The sequence below is a fragment of the Lichenostomus cassidix genome, chromosome 8, assembly GCF_008360975.1.
Source record: "Lichenostomus cassidix isolate B80296 chromosome 8, HeHo_3.0, whole genome shotgun sequence".
In the NCBI taxonomy this organism is placed as follows: Eukaryota; Metazoa; Chordata; class Aves; order Passeriformes; family Meliphagidae; genus Lichenostomus; species Lichenostomus cassidix.
In genome coordinates, this window is record NC_139489.1 from 18,439,534 (window position 1) to 18,459,726 (window position 20,193).

The 20,193-nt window shown below is 36.6% G+C and overlaps 1 protein-coding gene and 1 long non-coding RNA gene across 6 annotated transcripts in view; one reads left to right on the plus strand and one right to left on the minus strand.

Moving 5' to 3' along the window:
- CDC14A (cell division cycle 14A) overlaps positions 1 to 20,193 on the minus strand; it is a 49,515-nt gene that overhangs the window by 23,093 nt on the left and 6,229 nt on the right. For all 5 annotated transcript variants that reach the window (XM_085068203.1, XM_085068200.1, XM_085068201.1 and 2 more), the window contains exons 3-6: positions 15,315 to 15,390; positions 8,312 to 8,404; positions 5,798 to 5,877; positions 1,437 to 1,503 (exon numbers count right to left, since the gene is read on the minus strand). In XM_085068203.1, coding sequence (XP_084924329.1) covers positions 1,437 to 1,503; positions 5,798 to 5,877; positions 8,312 to 8,404; positions 15,315 to 15,390 — 316 coding nt within the window. The remainder of the gene's footprint in view (positions 1 to 1,436; positions 1,504 to 5,797; positions 5,878 to 8,311; positions 8,405 to 15,314; positions 15,391 to 20,193) is intronic.
- Positions 4,406 to 15,993, plus strand: LOC146433979 (uncharacterized). Its single transcript, XR_014853772.1, has 4 exons — positions 4,406 to 4,581; positions 4,952 to 5,050; positions 9,050 to 9,479; positions 15,667 to 15,993. It is a non-coding gene; the product is annotated as an uncharacterized LOC146433979 (long non-coding RNA).

The window sequence follows — 20,193 nt, forward strand, 5'->3', positions numbered from 1 at the left end:
ATATGAAATTCATAGCCAAATTTATTCCAAATAGGTGGAAGACATTTTTGCAGCATATATTTATACTGAATCTATTGCATTCTGAGAAATATAGATATTGCACAACATTCTGGAATTCAGCTGTGATAAAAACATATCACAGATCAATGATTTTAAACCAATAATCATTAGACTGCCATTATTTGCTACATATAGAGTACCTTTTTAGGACAAATGAAAAATAGCTTTGTTATAGACAACATAGGTTCAGTGACTGGACCTGTCATGAAACCTAAGATACTGAGAGGTTTGTCTGAACAACTGATTTTGAAAAATGTATTTAACTTAAGTATGGCTGGGCAGCTGCACTCCAGAACTAGCAGGCCTCTTGAATTACATATGATATACACACACACAAACACCAAATTTATCCAGGTAAACTAAGACTACTTTCAATTAAGGCAAATGTTTTCTGCCCGAAGTGTTTTTAGCTCTGTCAGTGAATAAGCCAAAAATTCAGTAACGAATTTTATGAGAACAAAGGAGGAAAATTTGATTCTCACCGTCCTTTTGATGTATTTGCTGCAGATAAATTACAGTGACTGCACTGACTACTTCAGATCTTCAGGATCCGTAGAATGCCTCACAAATTACAGTCTTGCTGGTAACTGACAGCTCATTTCCCACCTCCACAGAACTAAAAATATTAAGCTCAATCTCTCTTTTTTCAATTTTTAAAAAATACTTGTTTTGCCATATTTTTAAGAATTACAAGTGGTCTATAAAGTGTCTGTACAGAACTGCTCCTATAGCCTGTTCCCTTCATCAAGATCAATGGGAAATGATGAACAAAATTGAAAGGTCCCCAATGAAGAACTGATGTAAAATTTTCTAAAAAAAACAATACTAGAGCTTAATATTTCAGGACTACCTAAAGTGACACATCAAAGCACTAGTAAAATACATTAGTTTTCATTGGTTTTGAACAATCTTGAAAAGATCAGTGTCAAACACTGAACCAAGTGTTTTGCGGAAAGCTGGGGTCAAGTACATGCAAAAACTGCTCAGATGAAATCCCAGTATACCTAGGTATCTGTTTTACTTGACTTCATCAACCGGTCATTCCCTCTTACCAATGATTATAAATGATCTTTTAGCAGACCTAGCACAGTGTATTGCATTAAGAGCTGCCCCCAGTCAGGCCTGGTGCATTTGCATGTTCCAATTCATGAGGTGAAGTTCAAAAAGCTGTCAAAGGCCAGGCAGGTCAGAGTGCAACCTTCCTCTGCCACCACTACTCAAACACAGTTCTCAGTAACTTAGGCTTCAGGAGAGCATACTACTCATTCACACACAGTCTGCTTTGAAATCAGATTTTATAATCTATTTTAACAGTATTTTTCTCCATGTTTTAAAAATCAATTTAAACCTGTTTTGCTAAGAAAAAATGTTATTACCTTATTTACTCCCTGTAAACAGTCCAAGATTGTAAGATTGTATGTGCAGTTCCCAAATGAAGCATCCCTATAGATTTAACACAAATGGATTTAATATACACAGAACTATTTGAAGAACTAGGGGAAAGGCAGAACATAACAGAATACATTCAAGCTATTCAATCCCCTTTGAGAATTCTGAATTAAAGTGCAAAGACATCTTTTTAAAAGCTTGTTGAGGCTAAAGTACCCCCCTACCCAAGATGGAGCTCAGAGTAAATGCAGTTAGATATTGCAAGCTATTAAATGTGCATATTTTACATCAGGTAACTACATGCTCTTTCCCAAATTATTTATGCTATCCTGGAACAGGAAGGTTTGCATCCTCTCTGGATTGTGTAAAGATAGTAGCAAATAAAGCACAGCTCGCTTTAACCACTATTCAAGTCTTAATTGAATTACACTGTCTAACAGGGAGTGGCAAATAAGACTACTAGCTTGGAATTAATTTACAGACTTTCATTTTGATGCCTGATTACAGATGTGATTAAAAGTTATCCAGATATAATTAACTTTAAAATTACTTAGCCTCAGTTCTACCACTATGAAAATTAAAATTTGTCTGTAAAAGATGAAGTGAATCTCTAAATCAAAACAGATTCAAGTGGCAAGAGACAGCAACATTAAAAGAAGAAAAATAACACCACCAAAAAAATGCATTGTGGAAAAATGAAAAAGTACTTCTCAGTGTGCTTCACACCAGTTTGATTTTAACAAAACTCTGCCTGAGCAGATTATTTCCTTATCGCTCATTAAGAAAATTATTCTACAGTTTTTCTCTAACCTATCTTAGAGTCTTAAGAACTGCAATTTATCAGCATAGCAAAATTTCAGGTTCAGACAGATACATATTTAATCTATAATTGATTCAAAATTTTGATCTTTCATTGAAAACTTTCCTTTTTTGATAAAGCTTGCTATAAGTAATATGACATTTGTTATACTGATATATTCCTTCAATCTTAAGCATTTAATGAGTAGAAAATTCTCACCTAGTCTTCAAGAGCAGAGTAAATTTAGCAGTTTTGAGCAAGTAGTGCTCATAGAAAATTTTTTTAAGAAAATTAAAAGCTACAATTTTGGTAGTGTCATGTTGCAGACAGGACAATCTAAAAAAGCTTTTGAATTATTAGATTATTAAAACACACTTAACCATAATGTTTTGGAATGGGAACTGTGAGGTGTGTATAAACTTTCCATATCCAAATCCAACAGAGAAGTTTTAAAAATGAGCAGCCATGAAGTATTTTTGTTACACTGAATAAGCAGAACATATCAAAACTTAATATACAAATTTTACAGACAATACATTTTTGACAGATAATGGATTAACATGATCATTTTGAACATCATGGTAACAGATGACTTCAGCACAAAAGCATTTTAGCAAACAAAAAGGTTTTGTAAGGAAAAAAAATTAAGGGCCCAATGGGAACATGTACACAGAAGAAAGGTTTTAAAAGCTGTACTAGTTTCCTGAAAAGGCTGACACAAATAAAAAAAATCCAAACGAATGCAAACCACAAAATTAAATACTTAGAGAAATATGAACAGAAGATATGATTGTAGCAGACAGGTTCTATTTTATATGTTATTTTGCTGTAACAAGAATATAACTTATTTTATCTGTATGTATATAATTACTTCTTTGACTGATAAATCTGACAGTGCAGCACATAAAAACAATACTGGGGGAAAAATGCCACATAATCCCTAATCCATTACTATGAAATACTACAGAAGAGGGAGGGAGGATGGTGAAGTTGACCTAGATGTACAATTCCAGGTGTAGAGTATCCTCAGCTCCAGTTCCCAGACAGCTGTTACCAGCGACAGGCACACGGATGCTGGCAGCTAACACGGATTGCCTGTGTCATCCATGTCACAAATGCCTCATTTCTGCTCATGGGCACCTGACCATTAAAGTAGGTTGCTGATCACATGTTTCATTCCTGTATTCTTACAGTCTTTTATGCCCAAATGAATAGCCACCTTACTTTTCAAACAGTGTTTTACCAACTATTACAGGATAGAACTCCATTCACTTTCAAAATGAGGAAAAATGTGAATCTTTCTAGGAGATACAGATTTAGTACGAATCTGAGCTGGCATTACAGAGCTGCATATCCCACATCCGATTTCACAGTTGTGGCTGACCTCAATACTGGATAATGCTTTCCCTTTCACCAAACCTCTAAACACTGTCAATAACATAACAGTTTGTTTCCCCAGCACTTGCCAATAAACAAACCCCAGAAGCTATAAACTAAAATCTATCTCAGAAATTCATGTCATTATTTAGAGACTGAACACAATAATAATAAAATATATGCTTTTATTCTTGAACATAAAGTCAATACACAGCAGTTCGAGGTAAAGATCTGAAATTCTGCTTCTCAGTAGGCAACTGGTATTTATGACAATTTTAAATGGTGTTAGCACTGTTTTTTAAGTGGAAGTGAGAAGATACAGTATAAGATCTTCAAGAGACTAGAGCGTCACCAAGTGACAATGAATCAGCCAAAAATAAGACAAAAGTGTCTCAAAGACAGTAGTACCTTATCCTCCCACATTATCTTTAGCTTTTCTATCATAAAAACAAAACAAAACAAATTTCCATTAATTTTGTGAGAGGAGTGATCTGATTTCTTTCCACTCCTGAACTATATTTGCTGAAGCTGTCTTTAAATGACATACCAGCTGAAGTCCTAAGCCGATTAAGGCTTTTTGAGGTCACCAAGCTACATGAAAGTAGATCAGTTTCCCAGCAATGACTTCATGTAAACCTAGCTCAGTACTCCACAAAGAATCTGACAATGCTGCAGCTTCTAACTATTCAAAGTTGCCTATTTTTTTTCCAAAGAGAGGACACTTCAGATATCAAATTAACAAACTTGTTAAATAGTCCAGTTGTAACACTTAACTGATCATTGCTCACTGATAAACTCTTCTCCTGAACTACTCAAACAGAGATGACCTATACTAAAAAGTTATGTAATATCTAAATTTCAGGCTGCAAGAATAAATTCAAGTCAATAAGTACTGAATAATAATGACTAATATCTCCAAATTAGGTCCTTCATAGGCCTTAGAACATGAGGAACAGGTAAGACATTTGGGTTATGTTTTGAATTGTATGTATGAGGGATTTAATTCCTTTTAAGACATTAAAGGCTATGTAGAAAGAGTGCAAACTTCCTCATAGCACCACATTGTTTCTTAATAATGCACTGTAATAATTTCTTAATTAATGCTTTGTACCAAGTATCTTTTATAATTAACTGAAAAAGGTACGGATACTGGCAGCTCAGTAAACTTCTTGGGCTCTGGAGAGCTACCAATGACCAGGTCAGTGTATAAATTCTCTGCCAGTAAGAACAATCACTGATTTAATACCTTTTTTAAAAATGTAGCTGATGGTTTAAGATTTTGTAGTCAAACTGGTCTTGACATAAAAAAATCTGCCACCTCAACAGTTTAGACTGCACTTGGATTCCGTGCAAGGTATGAGAAAAGACAATCTGATCTTCCTTTGCTGAGTGGCTGAAGAATCAGATGAATTTGATACACACAAGGTAGGTCTACATTTACAAATGCATTGGCTGACAGTGAACACTACTTGCAAAATGCTGATTCCCCCAAAAAGAGGATATTGACCTTCTTGCAGTTGCCTTTTATCGCCAGTGTTTGAGTAAGAATACCATGAGGTATTCTCATTCATTAAGCACAAAGGCATTTCATAGTCCACACCATGAAAAAGATTTGGAAGTCTCTTTATTAGATAGGCACCATAGCTAAAACTTCGTAGATTCAAGTCTCAATATTGACCTTAGTACAGAAAGTAAAGACAGATTGATAGAAATTATCTATGATTCATTGGAAACATTCAGTAACCTTAATATCAGTTACTTGTTCTGAAAAGTAGAGAAAATATAACAACATAAAAACCCCTTCACTCCTGTAATTCTCACTAGCTATGGACTAGGTAATTTAAAATATTTTAATTACTTCCAAATAGTAAAATATGATGCATGATGAAGAAAAAGTTTAAGTGCTAAATCACAAACAGAACTATTTTCAAAATGTGACAGTTTGCAAGACTGAGAGTCTTAAGTAAGACTTGTATCTATCTTAATGACTTATTATTCCAACAAAGAGCAAGTAGTTACATGAGATGTAAAAAATATTTTTCTGGAGATCAGTCATTTTGATACAGTATCTGTATCAGACATGAAACACCTTTCCAGGAGGCAATCTAAACACCAAATTGTTTAGCAAATTCTAAAACAGAAAAGGTAGCCTCATTTCTTGTGTTCACATACCTAAAGGGAAGATATGGTGGATTAGATCCAGACAAAAGCATCCTGTAAGCTTCTTCTGGTGTTTTCTTCAAGTATATAACCTAAAAGGGATGGGAGAAGAGGGAAAAAAATATCAGCCCTGAGCCTGAAAAGTCTTTAACCAGATAGTAACTTCCTCCAGCACACTAAACTCCTAAGAATGCAAGTTACACTACTTTATGAACAGTTCTTGTGACATATACAGATCAGAAAAGCCAGGCCTACATAAAAAAAAAATAAAAATTCAGATATCAATAGAAGTCAACAGAAGCTTTCTGTGTCAATCCCTTACTTTAAAAAAAAAGAAAATTGGGAAAAAAAGTCACATACTGCTGCCACTGGCTTTGATGTTTCAAGAATAAAATAACTTACGTGTAAAGCCTAAATTCTTGCTTATAGACAAAAGATCCTCAGAGGGTAGTTCAGAGGACTTCAGGAAAAAGATGAGTTTGCATCTTATCAAGGAGTTATGAATCTGAAGTAGGGGCAAATTTGTACTACATGCTTCCCCAACACTGCATGGTTTATTTGACAGAAGTTACGGCACTTCAAAGTTGTATCTGCTCAAAGAGGTGTTGTCTGTCCACCCAGCTCACAAAGGCTCATAATAAACACACCACGAGGAAACAGAAAAAAGAGATTAAGAACACAAAAGGAAGGAGGAGAGGGAAAGAAACACTGAGTAGAGCTCCTGAAAAAACCAAGAGTATCTCAGATATCAAGAGCAATGCAATAACTGAAGGAGGAAGGATAATGAAATGATGAGGAAAACATTACAGTAGATGCGTTCAGCACCTAAAAAGTAGTGAATTCCATTAAGGGAAAAAAAAAAAAAAAAATCAAGAAGACATTTTCTGCCTCATCTGTATCAATGAAAAGTCAGCAACCAAAACTTAGCCTCATTTTTAATCTAATATGATGAATCTTCAGAGTGCTTTCATTCTGCAACATATACAAATTAAAAAAAACCACCAAAACAACAACACAAAAAGCCCATTGTGAATAGTTTGGATAAACCGAACAAGTATCTAAAATGCAATGGGAGTAAAAGCTTTAAAAAAATTACTTTATGGATAGTAACTATTCTCTCACAAGAGTTTTTTTTTTAACAAGGGACAAGTTTATCTTCCTTTTCCCCACTGTCACTGCTATGACTCTTAGCATGTGGCACTGCTACTTATAAAACCCAGAATCAGTAAATACTGAACATTCAAAAAGTTTTTTTCTCTGACTTTTTTTGTAATATTCTCAACTTCCTGAGTGATGATGTGGTTGAAAGAGAAAGTTCCCCACAGCTAGGGCACTACACAGACACAACATGTCGCAATATTGGCCTCATGTACTGCTGTCAAGAAAATTCATATCATATTTCCTAAAAAGCTTACAGAACAAAAAGGAAATCAGTATTTTCCAACTCATTCTTAACACTTAACTAAAGTATTTCAAATACAGTTTGGATTAATCTTTTTCCCAGCTGCACCTGCCATTTACAAATGAGAAGTATATGGAACAGATCCCCTCTAGAGCTGCTAAATTATCACAGGAGTTCTGGGAGGACAATCTAATGCCATCTGCAGAGAGGTGTGACAGGCAGAGGCTGCACACACTGCAGTAACTGAAATGCCTTTGTGCTTGCTGACCCTCCTAAGGCAGGGATTACAGGTTTGAGCACTAGTGTGACATGCTTAGATAACCAGCAAACAAACCCTTCATATTTCGGGTAGGGCTCAGATGGCTAATTTAAGTTTTCAAATTAGGAAAAAACTCCTGCAAGCAAGTAACTGGATATGCCATAGTAGTTTGCTATTACCTGGTCATTTGTTGCATTAAAACTACAAACATAAGAACTTAACAGCTTTTCTCCCTTACTGGCATTACAGAAATCTAATAAAAGCTATTACTAACAAAATACACACTCAAAGGAATCAAGAAAAAAATACGTCCAGTCAATCTGCTGCCTATAAGGAAAAGGAACAGGAGCCAGGAAAAATAAACCAAACCTCCTCAATTAACTTTCAAACACTGGTAGAGCTGTGGCACACTATTATTCTGGGTAGGCTATGAAAATTAAATGAGAAAAGAAATCAATTCAATAATCACTATACTTCTAGTCTAGTAACTTTAAGAAGGCTGTGAGAAAAATCTTTTCTCCTTCCCACTATGAATACTGCTAATGACATGAGAAGCAATTGATCCTAACATGGTCAGTTAGAGGTAAGACTGTGATTTGAATTTTCAACATTCAAGAAAATACTATCCTATGTAAAAGCATGCACAGGACCTGCCAAAGTCATTCCCTATGTAGTAAAATAAATGAAGTTAAGAGATGAAAACAGGGTTTCCCTAAAACTCATACAGCAGAATTTTCAGAGTTTAGAGACGAATGAAATGACCATCAGCGTACCTCCCCAAAGGAGCACCCAAGAGAAGCTATTTTACATACAGCAGAAGTCTCTTAAGGAAGGTTGAAGTATCCATGTGATCAAAAATACTTACAGCATATGCACCTATTAAAAAGGCTGCATTCGCTCGTTTCCGCTGGTCAAAGCTGGTGTAGTACACTATCTTCTTTCTTGATAGACTGAAATACTGTTTAAAAGAAAATAAACAAAAAAACCAGCATATTTACTAAGGAAAGACTATGCTTCAAGAATACTTTAGCAAAAATACTTTTCCAAAACTGCAACATCAGTCAGAAAAAAATTCTTATAAAGAGATTCTTAAAATTAAAGGAGCAAAAATTACCAATACTGTGAACAACTCTTCTTATATCACAGATAAATAAGAGTGCAAGGAAATAGACACTGTTTTACGGCAGATCTCTTTGGTAGCTGTACAAAAACATGCTATAAAGTAGAGCTGAACCAGAATCTTCTATATAAAAAGCTGGATTTTTTCCCCCAAGTTTAAATATTTGAAACACTAGCTTATGAACACTGATTAAAGACACTGACATTTTCAAACTAAAACATCCTCCACTATGTTAAACCTATTTAGCACATAATTCTGTGGAGAAGACAAAAGAAAAACTCAAGCAATCAATCTTACACACATTTTATAAGTTAAACACTATACTATTTTAAAATGGGGTGACGGACATCTTTAGAAAGCTTCAACAGCAAGAATTTATTTTAAAAGGAAAAAGAAGAAAGAAAAGATTGTGTAAGTGAAAAGCCTGAAGAAAAGGCTAGGCAAAGACAAAACTACTAACACTTGCAATTCTTCTTTCTTTAGGAAGAAAAGAAGCCTGTGTCAGAATCCTGTGGACAAAACTCCCATTGAAAACAAACCCATCAAGCACCAGAAAAGAACAATAATGAGAAGCTGTGGCAAAACTATTTAAAGACAGAGAGAGACAATATTGTCAGTCAAAAATGGCAAGTTGGACAATTTACCGCATTAATAATTTTTTGAACTTCATGAATTGCCACCCTTCCCTTATATTCTGCTTACTACTGCACGTTTTTCCTGACCCATTTTAACAGTACTCGTACAGTTCTGAGGAAGTCATCAGACATACTAGATTCTCTTTCTACATATTTGAAGCCTGTTTCTATTTTTAAAAGTTGCATGTTCTATAAAATACGCTAGTACCAGTGGTGTTGTTACCCAACTTCAGGTTTTTAACTCTTGACACTGCTGACACCTGGGGAGGGGAGATAAGGTAAGTGCTACAGAAGAGTGTTTCATTAGTAGTGCCAACTGTATTTCACTTCCAGAAATCTGTCAATGTCAACTCTCATCTCAAACCTTGGTGCAAATTTTAGAAGAGTTTTACCCACAGAATCAAATTTTACAAAAAATTCAATTAGCCGATCGACTCAGGAGAAAACTGACAGGGGTACCACAGTGAGTTCCTTACTGCCACCCCTCCCAGAAACAGCACCTTTAGCAGCAGTTCCAACTGTACCTTCCAACCTGGTCTTATTAGCCACAACTTCCAGAGGTGGAAGGAGTGAGAGTTAATGCAACTGAGTGTAACTAAACAGTACTGTGATTCCTGAAATAGCTGACTGCTGTTGATTGGAAGAGGTTGTATCTTGAGACCAACAGCAACATCTCTCTCAGTGTATATGCAAACATACAAAGCACAAGTAGTTACTTAATTAGTGAAGCATTCAATTATTATTAAAACTTGACAAAATGAATCCCAGTACTTTAAGATTCCTCCCTTCTTCCCCCTCCTCAATTTTTTAATTTTAGTGTTCTCTAACTGCAATTCCACCCATGATGTGTAGGTGGGATAAGATTACAGTAGTTATGCAACAGTGACAGAACTTCAATTATAACTTATTGACTAGTACTTATTTTAAACCAAAGTTCTTTGCAGCAGTTTACAGTTCACCTAAAACACAATTTTAAACTGCAAAGCCAGCTAGTGAAGAGTTCTATGTAATAAGACCATATTTCTTTTTTACTTCATAGAATGAATTTTTTAATCATATGGGTATATCAAGTCATTCCAATTTTGAGACACTTTTGTACCTGAAGTAGCCATAACCTGAAGTTTCCAGAACATTTAGATGAAAACTATGTATCAGTTTTATTGCATCATTTTCAAAATGTAAGGGTTTAATCCTTGTTATATGAAATATTTAAATATGTTCTGAATCCTGACTAAAGCTTTAACACAAAATTGAAAACTGACATTAGTGCCTTATAGCATAGCAAGCAGTGGAAAACAGCAGCACAATTTAAGTGCTGTTTCAGTAGCCCATAAAACAAATCACTGTTTTTATTTGCACACTAGTTACAGAAAATTAAGTTTCACAGTAAGCGTTTGCTGAAGTGTCAATGTTAACATTAACATGCAATTTGTCAACTCAGTAGTACCCTTTCAATATCAAAACTAAGCTATATGATCTATTTGAAAAAATACTGATTTTCTGACCATATTTAATAAGCTACACCTACTCCTTTGGCCAGGTTTCACAACAGCTCTGGGAGGTGACTGTTTTTACAGCTCCAGAGCTCCACCTGAATGGATTAGGGTTTTAGTTTCTTCAGGCACAACTGTACAGAACCAGGAATGTTTCATCAAGGACTTTTTCAATACAGGTTATCTGCAGAATAACTACAGCTGCAGACAACATAGTTGTGAATAATCCTTTTTTTCCACAACAAAACTAAGGTGCACACACTATGAAGCACTAAAAATATTCTTCTTTACCAGTAAGAAAACTTTATCAGTTTCACACACCATTGAAAGATAAAATGTAACACTAAAACACAACAGTATCTGTCAAGCTATGTCCCAGAGGAATATACTGAAAGACAATCTTGTGAATTAAAAGCAGAGGTTACACTGAAAGTGTAACAGTTTTTGCTTTAGGTGATAAAACTAATTCATAATGTGTATGAAAGGGTTACAGAACACTTACTTTCACTGTAAGATTACATTTTTCTTTTTAAGAAGTTCCTCATAGATCACAAGAGAGATTTACTTGCAGAGAAATTGATGAGAGGATTAGAAAGTGCCATGGTGGACAATTACTAGATTGACAGCTGTGTAAAACCACCACACTATTAGACAGTATTTTATATAATGCATATGGTTTAACATTGCTACACTGATCAAGCAAGAAATTACTTCAGTGTGTTTAAAAAGCCTAGATCTATCCAAATTACACTTTTATGTATTCATAGGTGTGTCTATATATGTAATATGTACATGTAAACAGCAGTAAATACAAGACTGGCAAACTTAATAGAGAATAATTAATTTAAACATGTGCATGCAACCCTGCCTCAAAATCTGGGCTGTCCTAAAGGACATACTTTGCAATTGCTATAGTTCTGTGTGCATGTCCAGCAGTTTATTTATATTGAAACAAAAAAATAAGCCAACCCCCTCTGTGATTCAGCAGCAATACAATTAGCATACAAAATATGTTAACCCCATAGTTTATAAGCCTGTCACTACCTTTCCTCTCCTGCCTTTGATCTTCAATACTTGTGTCATTTATATCAGCAACACTCCCTGATCACCTCTGCTCCTTAATTTATCGAGAATGTGTAAGGCTATGCACAGATAAAACACAATAGTTTTATAAAAGCGGTTTTTATGAAATCAGACTCACTTAAAAAGAAGAAAAAAACATTCCTTTTATAAATGAAGCCCAGTTGCTTAGTCAAGTGTTTTTTCCCTGCAAACAGAATTCAAATAACAAGTAGGAAGACAGCCCAGACAAGCACTTTTTCCTTGCTGTTGACTTGGATAGTGAAAATCATCTTCAAATCAATCAGCAATTGAAAAATTACAAACATAACAAGGTCAGAAAGGTTTTCCTGTGAGGCATAACCAAGCCTTTGCCTCAAACTTTCTCATCAAATGGATATATGAATAAATTCTTCACCTCTTCAGAACAGAATTATTTACTGTTTTAAAAAACCAGTCAGCATTAAGTTACAACAGTTTGTTTTAAAACGTTGGTCTGGCATTAGCACATTTCAAACCAGTATCCTTCTCCTTCCTCATGGTCCCCCAAGAAAGGAGAGGGGAAAGCAGAACACTGCCTCCAGGTTGAACTTCTCTCCCAAAACACCAACAGATACAGCTGAAAGATTTGAAAGGGAAGTTTGTGGGGCTTTCTAGTTTTAATGAGATCTTATACTTTCATTTCTCCTGTTCCTATCCAAAGGAGTTTTAAAATTAAAGAAGTCTAAGTCTTAAATTCCTTTTGAGATACCATATCCACACCAAAACCTGCATGTTTGTGAATAATTTCTTTTTGCGCCATACTTCAAGACTCTTTTCTTAAGAAAAGTACATTAAGTGCTTACCCGATCAGGTGTACCAAACCATCTGGGTTTAAGCCATATGATTGCTTCAGGGTCCCAAAAGTGTTGCAGTATGGCAATAGCAACCATCCCATGATAATCTGCAGTGTCTTTTGCTTCATATGATCAAACAACTCCTGCTGCTGGTCACAGAGCACCCTTAAGGCAAGGGTGTGCAAGCTCAAGTTTCCCAACAGGACTCTCTCTCTGTCCTTAGTTCAATCTGCATTTCACATCTCTGAAGCACTCATCACAGGCTGCTTACACATCACCTGGTGCCACGTGGCAATTACCATACTTTTGCTGCTGCAGGGCAGGTAAGTCACAGGTCATGAACTTGTGAACACACTAGTTCAGGCCCCATGTGTGCTCTTGGGGACACATGTGAAGGACAGACATGAGAAGATGAGGCGTAGAAATGGTGATGCTAATTCTCGCCTAGGGAGGCTGAGCAGCAGTACCCAGCAGATGCATTCCTCTGAGGCATGTAAATACACATGCACAGGCAGGCTTCAGCCCTGGGACTCAGTCTTACAAGCCCACCTACCCACTGCAGATGGTAGCTAAATTAGGACAGAGTGTGGCACGTATTTTAACTGTTTGAAGAACAAAGCTTACATTAGCAGTACTGGCCCACCCCAGGTGTAGTGCCAATCAACCAGACTGGAATCTATTCATATGCAAGTTTCTATACCACTCTGGCAGTATTCCAAGCTTCAGCCGGTTGATTCCAGGTATTACTTTCAAGTGGTTGCACTATCAGGTTACCTTTCTCCCTTATGCACTAGTAGTTTAATTTAACCTATTTGGAATTAGCCTCTGGCAAGCCAGCAGCAACAAAGAGCACTTCCTCCCAGCGGAGACTTCTCTGTCCTGATCCTGGCCAGCTGTACCCTTCACCCAGCAGTGCAAGTACATTCCCTCTTTTCAAAAAATAGAGAAGTTACATCAAAATTACATCACCATTTGCTAAACCAGCCCTGCAAATATCAGGGTTAATAGTTCAGTTCTAATTTAGCTCCCTTGTTTATTTTTGCTTTCACAACATCCAATCTTCATCATTATGCTTACAAGGGACTTCTGACAATTAGCTTGCTGCGTTCAATGACCAAGATGATGGTCTCACAACAAGAATAAAGACTGCAGAGACATTCCTGTTTAATACTGAACCATTAAAAAAATCCCTGAGATATTTATTAGTTCTATACTTGGGTGAAACTCTCGGTGCCTAGGTTCAAGACTAAAGGCATACAGTAATACACAAGACCGTATTAAGGTCCCAAATTGATGAGCGTCTCAGTCTCAATCTGGAAAAGACAGAACTGATCTCTCTAGTTCCCACAGGCACAGTGAAGTTAGAACAGTAGTTTTATTAGTGGTTCTTCTCCAGAGTAACTGCTTCACAGACCAAGCATTCTCCAGCTATTAAAAACTCAAATATAAGGTCACAAATGGCAGAATTATGGTAAAAAAAATAAAATACTCCAACTGAATGAGAATTATTGGTCATGTGTTTGAATGGGACAGTGCCACTACAAAATAGGGTGATAATGTATTTATAAAGTGCCTAGTGTTATCAAATGGCAAATCCAATGTTTTCCCAATATGAGCACAGGCATTCAAAACTACAAACAGTAGAGTTCAACTTTTTATCTTCATAAATATCCTTGTATAGTAAGAAACAATGCAAATTTTCACTAGAAGTACCTTTTTTTCCCAAGAAATTTGTGTCAACTCTACAAACCCCTCAGTTTGCAGAACCTACTCCTAAAAATACATGGAATTCAGCATGCCCCTGGAAGCAGAAGATAGTATGAATCAACTTAACCAAGGGTTTCATTTGTGCCCTTAGACAATGTCATTTTTGATAAAGGGACCCTCTCAACAGTGGCCAAAGCAATCACATCTGTTGTCCCATTTTCCCCTTCTGTCAGTAAGAGCTCTAATATTTTAAATCTGTACTATTTAGTGAAGTGTCTCCTCACTATCTGCCCACAAGCTATATTAATTAGCATTTTGGAATTAAAGCATCTGTTTCATTTCTTGCAGTTGACAGATTTTCTATAAATGCTGCAAATCACTTCTTCCCAGGTATTTGGAGAAGGTTAAGTCTGCAGCTGTACATACACTGAGTGTACATTCAGAGGGTCTGGCTGGGATGGAGCTGGGGCTTAGCCACAGCAGCCAGTGTGATGCTGTGGTTTAGATTTGTGCCCAGAACTGTGTTGATAACACTCTCATGTTTTACCTACTGCCAAGCAGTGCTTTCACAGTAGCAAGGCCTTCTGTTTCTTGCTCTGTCCCTGTTCCCTTTTCCACTAAGTGAGACTTATTCTAAATAATGTCATTTCAGGACCCATGTTTTGCTCTTTTTTTGAATATCTGTTTTTTCTGTTTTTCAGACCAGCATACACACTTCATTAGCTGCAAACCCGTGACACAACCAGTGGCTTTTGTTACTATTATCTTGAAAGTGTTAAGTTTATGCAAAAAGATGAACACAGCCTTTAGACACCTACCTCACCTCCTAAGCCAAAATGAGGGCATGTTGATTTCTTTCACTCTTCAGAGGGAAAAGAACTTGGAACAAAGAATATCCTTAAAGCTTAGCAGTAACCATCTAGACAGTAAGCACCTAACAACCACTTTCAAACTGGCTAATTTTATTTCAATTTGAAAATACAAAAATATAAAACCATGTTTTTTAAACAAAGCTTACCTTTAATTTCTTATTTAGTTTACAGCAGTATTTGTATAACATTGCCAAATTTAAAGGTCCAAAATCTCCATAGAAACTGTGGAAACAAACAAAATCCAGTGTTATTTATACAAAAGAATTATATTTCATAATTCTTTTCAACATGCATGTTGTTGATAATTAAAGCTGGAAATCAAGTATCCTGAGCAGCCAATACACATGCAACAACAGATGATTCCTTTATTGATTAATTTAAAAGGACAATAATAACAATTAATTTAAACTCATTTGTAGCTTCAGTTTAATATATTTCAGTAACTACCTTTCCCATTATATACACACACTAACTACAGAATTTTTTTCTTCATCCCAGGATATCCAGTCTGGTTTTGGCCAAAACTACAGAGTAATGAAATTGAAGACATGATCTGGTCTTTGAAAGAGCAAAAAGTTACTGAAATTACATAATAGAATATGTGGCAGCTCCTACTAAGTTTTCTTCCCCGTGGCAAAAAGTTTATTTATCAGGACAATGAATTAAATTCCAGTTGAACATAAGAAGAAAACTTCCACTTTGAGGGCAGTCAAACACTGGGAACACTGAGAAACCTGCTCTTGTCAACCTTGCTCTGAGCTCAGGGGTTGCATTACAGAACTGCAGAGGTGCCTCCTGGCTTCAGCCATTCTGCTGTTCTGAGCAGACACAATAAAAAATTAGGAGTGTTTTATCTTTTTGATGCTTATAACTTCATTAATATCCTCCTGGCCACATTCTCTCAAACAAGAAAGCTAAGACCAGTGCAAAAAGAGACTATCACACTAGTTTGATCACTCTCTACAAGTAGCCTTCCTGCCACACCAGTGTTATTTCAGTATCACCTACTTTACAATATCAAGTAACAACATAAGTGTTGGTTAAGATTCAGTTCACCCCTTCAGCACAATAAATTACGATGTAATTACAGAAGCTAATTAGCTGGGTAAAAGGCGAAACTGTCCAACTACTAGAACTTAATTTGCAGGTTGGACAGGAGTTAACTAAACCAAGGGAAAACTGCAGTGGCAGTAAAGCAGGTTTATCTTCAGAATTCCTCATCTTCTCTTCGATAAGTCTGCCAGATGTGGTCAATAGTTATAGTTACTTTTAAAACAAAACCCTCCATACAGTTTTTCATAGAGATGAAAAAAAAACATTCTAAGAACAAGCATGAGTTCAGACAAACAGCAAGTTAAAACTGGAGCTCTAATAACACTGGAGTAAATGAAGCTTCTAGAAAACTCATATAGACTGTTAGGCTTCCTAACATCTCCTCCCCTACAGCTGCACTAACATCTAAATCTAATAGCTCCACCCTATCTTAATCCATCGATTTTAGAGCATTCTTTCACTTAAATATATGATGGAAGCATAAAACTTATGATTTAAAATTTTTTTTGAAAAACACTTTTTGAAGTATTGTGGAAAAATATGGAATGTGATAGTTACTAAAATACAGAATAGTTTAAAAGAAAAACATTGTGAGCAAAGTAGCTGAAAGATATAACTGAATACACAGTTCACCTAAAAAACTGAAGAACTACAGCCATGATCTAGGGTAAGTTTTTATTAATATTCATTTGCTAGAAGTACATCAGTATGAAGTCATATATCCACTTCTACTTTTCCACATGATTAAATTGAAACAGCAGTGTATGAAATGTACATGAAAATTAATTTACAAAATTATCCACAAGACAAATTACTATTTTGGTGGTTATAAGGATAAAATATATTTGAGTCTATCCAGGAAGTAATTGTATTTCTACAAAATGAAGCTATTCAGCTTCTCTCAGCCACTAAGATGTCACAATCTTTGACTATTTCTCCCTGACTTATTACCATTAAGAATTCCTGTGCTTCTCTTAATGCGGTGGAATGGGGGGTAGAAATACCTGTTTAAGACTCTGGTACTTCCACTGCTTGTCTATGCTGCAGAAACAAGATATTTCTCAGAATCCAAACATAACCAAAGGAAAAGCACTTTTGGTCAGTGCTGCATCAGCATTACTATCCATGTGCAAAACCACTGGCAATTCCCAAGTTGTTTCCCTAACACCCTATAGAGTATAAACCAGCTTTATCAACCAGCTATTGACTTGGTTGATAAAACACTGTGGTTGGTATGTGAGGCAGAAAGTTAAAATTATGCATGTAACATAACCTTTCTCCACTTAATACCTCTAAATTGAAATAAATTAATTATCTTTTCTCTAATGGGGCTAAGTGAAACAAGTGCGTTACAAATCTTCAAATCAGAAGAGCTCTCTGGAAGAGAATACAAGGCTCTGTACTGAAGTTAGTGAACTCTGAACTACAAAACCTTTATTCAATTTACATCCCTAGACCTAAACACAGTTTCTGACATGTTTAAGCAGAAGTATTTAATCTTATGCACCCTCATTACTTTTTTTATAAAAGGCCATTTTTATACTTGAATTAGTGACACTTGATCTTGACTCACCCAAAAGATTTTTGTCTTAAGACCAAAATTTTGAGTAAATGTCAGTGAACATGGGAAATGGGTGGGGTATAGGGAATGGGGCTGAAATGACACACCAAGTCGCCATCTGAATAAAGAACTGTATTTGGCAAAAGCTGAAGATCAACATAAGAAAAGTCAAATCTTTTTATGTGATAGTCACTGACAACAATTCATCCAATATTATTTTACTTAAATCTCTTTTACATCTAGATGTTTTAACAAAGTAAGAAACCGGAATGCCTCTGAACCTTAAGCCAGTTAAGAGACAGTCATTTACAACGGAGGTGGAAACCAGAGGAACAGAAGGCAAGTATGGTATTAATGAACACTTAATTATATTTTGTTTTAATCAGTATCTAGATGATACCTTAAATTACTCTTCCCCCTCATCCCATGGAGACTTGCTATCCTTACATTCTCAAACTAAGTAGCAAAACCCCAGAATATACTAGATGAATATTTAAATACTCTAATTCAAAAATACCATCATGATGCCATCTGGAAGCAGCAGTGTAAGTTTCTGGTATCTGTATTCTCCTTAGAATACAGTCCTAGAACTATTTCTTCCTACCTAAAATTTATTGCAGTATAATATCTGAGGCATTTGCTGTACTGTATCATAAGAACGGTCATCTGCCTAGAAAGGCCAGACCATTGGTCTACTCTTATGTAAGCAGATACTGTAAATTCTTCCAGGAAATTTAATGGTAAAAGAAACGCAGACTACACTCCCTATAGCAAGTCGTTTCCAACTGCAGTTCTACGGGATGCCACATGAAGGTGCCATGAGGCAATTCAAGCCTGAAACAGCACTTCTTAACACAAACACCACTTTTTACTAAGCATTTGAATATCTCTGACCCTTGTGCTGGAGAAAAATTATAAACGTATTTCCCATCTTGAATGATTAGATGGTGCCATTCAATGAAGAAATAGCCTAGCAGACCTTCAATTGAATTGATAACCTCCACAGAATCATAGAGTATGCCGAGTTGGAAGGGACTCATGAAGATCATCGACTCTGACTCCTGACCCTGCACAGGACATCCCAAGAATCACACCACGTGCCTGAGGGCAGTGTCCAAACATTTCCTGAACTCTGTCAGGCTTGGTGCTGTGACCACCTGCCTGCAGTGCAGGTTCCAGTGCTCAGCACTGAACTGGGTGAAGAGCTTTTCCTGATATTCAACCTAAACCTCCCCTGACTCAGCTTCAGGCCATTACCTCAAGTCCTCTCAGTGGTCACAAGAGTGACAAGATGGGTACATGTTCCTCCACTTCCCCTAATGAGGATGTTGAAGAACGCAATGACATCTCCCCTCAGTCTCCTCCAGGTTGAACAGACCAAGTAACCTCAGCTGCTCCTCATATGGCTTCCCCTCCAGACCTTTCACCATCCTCATGGCCCTCCTTTGGACATTCTCTAACAGCTCAATGTCTTTCTTATATTGTGGCATCCAAAACTGCCCCCAGGACTCAAGGGGAGGCTGGCCCAGTGCAGAGCAGAGCAGGACAATCCCTTCCCTTGCCTGGCTGGTGATGCTGTGCCTGATGCCCCCAGGACAGGGCTGTCCCTCCTGGCTGCCAGGGCACTGCTGACTCATGTTCAACTTGCCATCGATCAGGACCCCCAGGTCCCTTTCTGTGGCACTGCTTCCCAGCCTCTCGTTTCCCAGTCTGTCTGTACATCCACAGTTGCCCCATCCCAGGTGCAGAATCAGGCACCTGCCCTTGTTAAATTTCATAGAGTTGGTGATTGTCCATCTCTCTAATTTTTAAAGGTCATATTAACATCCATCAATCTATCAGGCCAAGATATCTTTCAAAGATGAAATGCATTACTTATACTTTACTCCAGATACCTGACACTTTTTCCCTACAGATGAATACACTAAAGCAGTAGTTTTATACTGGTACTCACTTCCCATCAGGGCATGATGTTTCTTGCTTGCCACCTTATTCAGTCATTGGTTTAGAAACATGAAAACAGTGGCACCATTTAATAACTGCAATCATTTTCTGAAGTACATATCCCAGAACTGGAGCACAAGTACTCCTTAAAGTATGAAGTTTGCCTTCTTGAAGATTTGCAATCATATAAAGCCATTTTTCTGCCAAAACAAGAGTCCCCCAAGCTTGCAATTACTCAAGTCAAAAGATAAATCCCAAGAACCTGGTGAAATAACAAAAACACAGCTTCCTACCTGCAAAATTTTGCTAATTTTTCACCATTTTATAAATATCCAGCTTCCTATTAAAATTAAGTAATGAGACTGTTTCTCTTATTGTGATTCATTCTTCCCTTGCTCCTCCCTCCCAGGCAGGAATTGAGGTTTCTGCACTCTAAGGGCCTTGCTGCACCTGCTCTGAGCCTGGCC